Below are 3035 nucleotides of genomic sequence, written 5' to 3'. Positions count from 1 at the left end.
CCTGTTTGCCGTGAGTTCTGCCGTGTTGTTTGCGTTTTGGTTTACCCGTCCTCCGTGTGTTTTGCCTGCCCTTCCGTTGTTAGCCTGCCTCGTTGTTTCCCTTGTCTGTGATCATGCCTGTTTACGTTTCATGTCTGCATAGCCTGCACGTTATGACCCCTGCCTGTATATACGACTCCGAGTTCGGTATTCCCATGAATAAATCTTGCTCATCTCAGCGTTTGTGTCCGTCTCCTCGCTCCGTTGCGTATGCAACGTTACACTGACTTGGCATTGTTTTCTTTTTTAGGAAGGGCAAGGAGCTTCAGGTCAAATTCGCTTTTGTGCCACTACCCTAGCCGCTTTTGCCATTTTCTACTGTGCACAGAGCTCCTTTACCAACTCAAGAATAAACATTTGTCTTCTCAGGTTAACATTCATGCATGGTTTGAACAATATATGTACATTTATTGCAGTCAGGTCTAGGAGGTTGTAGCACAGTGTTACAGGCAAATGACGAGAAAGATCATTTTCCTATACATACACCTTGAGATAACTAGTAGTACAAATGCCTCAAAAATGTCTCAAAGTGGGCTGAAAATGGCCTCTGCACAAAGTTAACAAATGTCACATATAGAGACAAAGAATCAAGCCATTTTACCAGTAGAGTGAATGTGGTGTGAATATGAAATCACATTAGACCTCACAATTTTCTTTTTGGGGGTTGTGGGGTGGGGGTTACAGCCTTGCTTACAGAAGATTCACTTATACAATTTTAAGTGTAAACAACTTTGACGCTTGGTGGCCCTTTTAACTTGATAATGTGGCTATTGACCTGGAGTACAGACCAACTGAAAACCTGCTTTTTGAAATTATACAAACAGCACAGCATGTTGTATTATGTTTTTTATTCAAACAGATAAGTGTGAGTCTTGTGATGGACTACTAGAGACAGGTTCAGGTTCAAAAATACTTACATTATAATTTAAGATATATGCTTTGGAAATCAAGGCTTGTTCAATGTTACATTGTTTCAGCACCATCCTGATCTCAATATCCAAACAAGATCATGCCTAAGACCTTGCGGAATTCCTCATCAATCAAATTCATGTGTAAAAAGTTGTGACAAGTAATCTTGTATTAAAAAAAGTCATTGAAACATACATGGTAAATTTGTTTTAAATATAAAATGATCTGTGTGCTGTACTATGCCAAATAATTTGTTTGATCCTCTTCAAAATATCCTTCATTTTTAGTCCATATACTATAGGATTAAATAGAGGAGGAATAACTAGATTGATCACTGAAAGTATTATGGAAATTATTTGAGGCATGTTTGTTTCTAGTCTGCCAATGATTACATCAACAGATATAGTCACAGTATAATTGATAAAAACAAACAAATGTGGTAAACAAGTGCGAAGAGCTTTTCTTCTAAATTGTTGTGGATTCCTTAAAGAGACTTCAAGAATTCTAATATACGAGTAGATTACAAATATAACTGGTGGAAATACAGCAATAGTAAAAACAACCAATCCATATATGTTCCTTACAGAGACGTCTCCACAGCTTAATCTAACAACAGCATAATTAGTACAATATATTTTGTTTAATTTATATTTACAAAGTTTAATCTGATACATTAGAATCAAGTTAACACTATTTTCACAGGAAGGCAAAAACCAACAGAAAAACAAGATCTTTTTGACAGTAGACATTTTTACAAGAGTTGCGTATTGTAATGGTTTACATATGGACACATATCTGTCATAGGCCATAGCTGATAACAGAGTGAACTCTGAAGTACCACATGTAAAAATAAAAAATGACTGAAATGTACAGGCTTCAAAAGACACAACTCGAGTTTCAGACAGAAAGTCATTCAGTAACTTAGGATATAAAGCAGTTGTTCCAAATATAGAATTGCAAAGCAATGCAGCAATGAATATGTACATAGGCTCATGGAGACATTTGTTTGTACATATGACATAAATGACAACACAATTACAACAGAGAATCATTAGGTAGACCATCAGAGTAATTATGAAATAAACATATTTGTACTTGTCCAATTCCACATGTCCATCCAAAGTCAGGTATGTCTTATTAGTAGTGTAATCCATGCGCTTACAGTAAAGCATGCATAAATCTCTAAAAATGTACTTGCAAATATTGACAACTCTCAGTTAATTGGTTGTAGTCTGAGGAATGAACACAAAATAAAAACATCTTGTGCTGGAGTTCAATGTGGTTTCATCTGCTTCAAGGCTAGATGTAGGAGATGAGGTAAAGCAGTGAAGACATATAAGGTACAGAGATTTGCCACATCTATCAGAAGCTGGAAATATTTATAGGACATTTTTAGATGAGGGAGGAGCTTCAAGTTCAGTCTCCTATACGTCCCAAATTTAAAAAGTCACAAACTTTTGCCTCTCCCTTTCTCTTCCCCTGCATAACAGACATAACAGAGCAAAAACACCCATTGTGTGGCTGAAACCACAGCTTATTTGGTGTACAGTCCTCTTTGGAGCACTAATATATTTTTATTTGTGTATATGTGTTCAAGTCATGGATTCTAAGAAAGGACTATAGGGGCAATGGTCCTAGTTGAAAGTTGATTGGCCCAAGACTTGCCCCAGTCCTGTTACTATATTTTGAAGTATTCACCAATCTTACATTTGTTTAATGTTACTGCAAAATCTGTGTCAAACATATATTTTACCTTGAGACCTGCTGAAGTGCACACAGAGAGACAATAGCCAATGTCACCAGCCAACAAACTGTTTATTACAACAGAACCCGAATGTAACGGGGCTCGCGCCCCGGAGCGAGAAGACGGACACAATCACTGAGAAGAGCGAGATTTATTGAAGGAAATACCAGAATCGTCGTCGCTGAGCCAGGCAGGGTCGATAACGGGAGGGCAGTCCGAATAGCAGGCGAACACGGGCATAACGATGACAGGGGAGACGAGAACATACGAAATAAAAGCAAGAACACACTACGGCCAATACGATGCACAAATAGTCAAAACACCAGACCAAGGACAAGGGAGA

General features: G+C 37.8%; 1 protein-coding gene across 1 annotated transcript; it reads right to left on the bottom strand.

Moving 5' to 3' along the window:
- Nucleotides 1-563: 563 nt before the first annotated feature.
- Nucleotides 564-2120, bottom strand: LOC143516143 (olfactory receptor 13C7-like). The gene is made up of 2 exons (XM_077007735.1): nucleotides 1187-2120; nucleotides 564-586 (listed from the first exon to the last, which is right to left on the bottom strand). Exons 1-2 carry the CDS (start codon nucleotides 2118-2120, stop codon nucleotides 564-566), a joined length of 957 nt encoding a protein of 318 aa, XP_076863850.1.
- Nucleotides 2121-3035: the final 915 nt, after the last annotated feature.

This window comes from Brachyhypopomus gauderio, chromosome 6 (genome assembly GCF_052324685.1).
Source record: "Brachyhypopomus gauderio isolate BG-103 chromosome 6, BGAUD_0.2, whole genome shotgun sequence".
Taxonomy (NCBI): Eukaryota; Metazoa; Chordata; class Actinopteri; order Gymnotiformes; family Hypopomidae; genus Brachyhypopomus; species Brachyhypopomus gauderio.
Note: the sequence above shows the minus strand (reverse complement) of the source record. Positions and strands in the feature narration are given on the sequence as shown.

Coding starts and splice junctions, on each gene's coding strand:
- LOC143516143 (XM_077007735.1), bottom strand. CDS start 2,120: ATGCTTTACTGTAAGCGCATGGATTACACTACTAATAAGACATACCTG. Junction 587..1,186: donor CAAACAAATTATTTGGCATA/GTACAGCACACA, acceptor AACTTTGTGCAG/AGGCCATTTTCAGCCCACTT.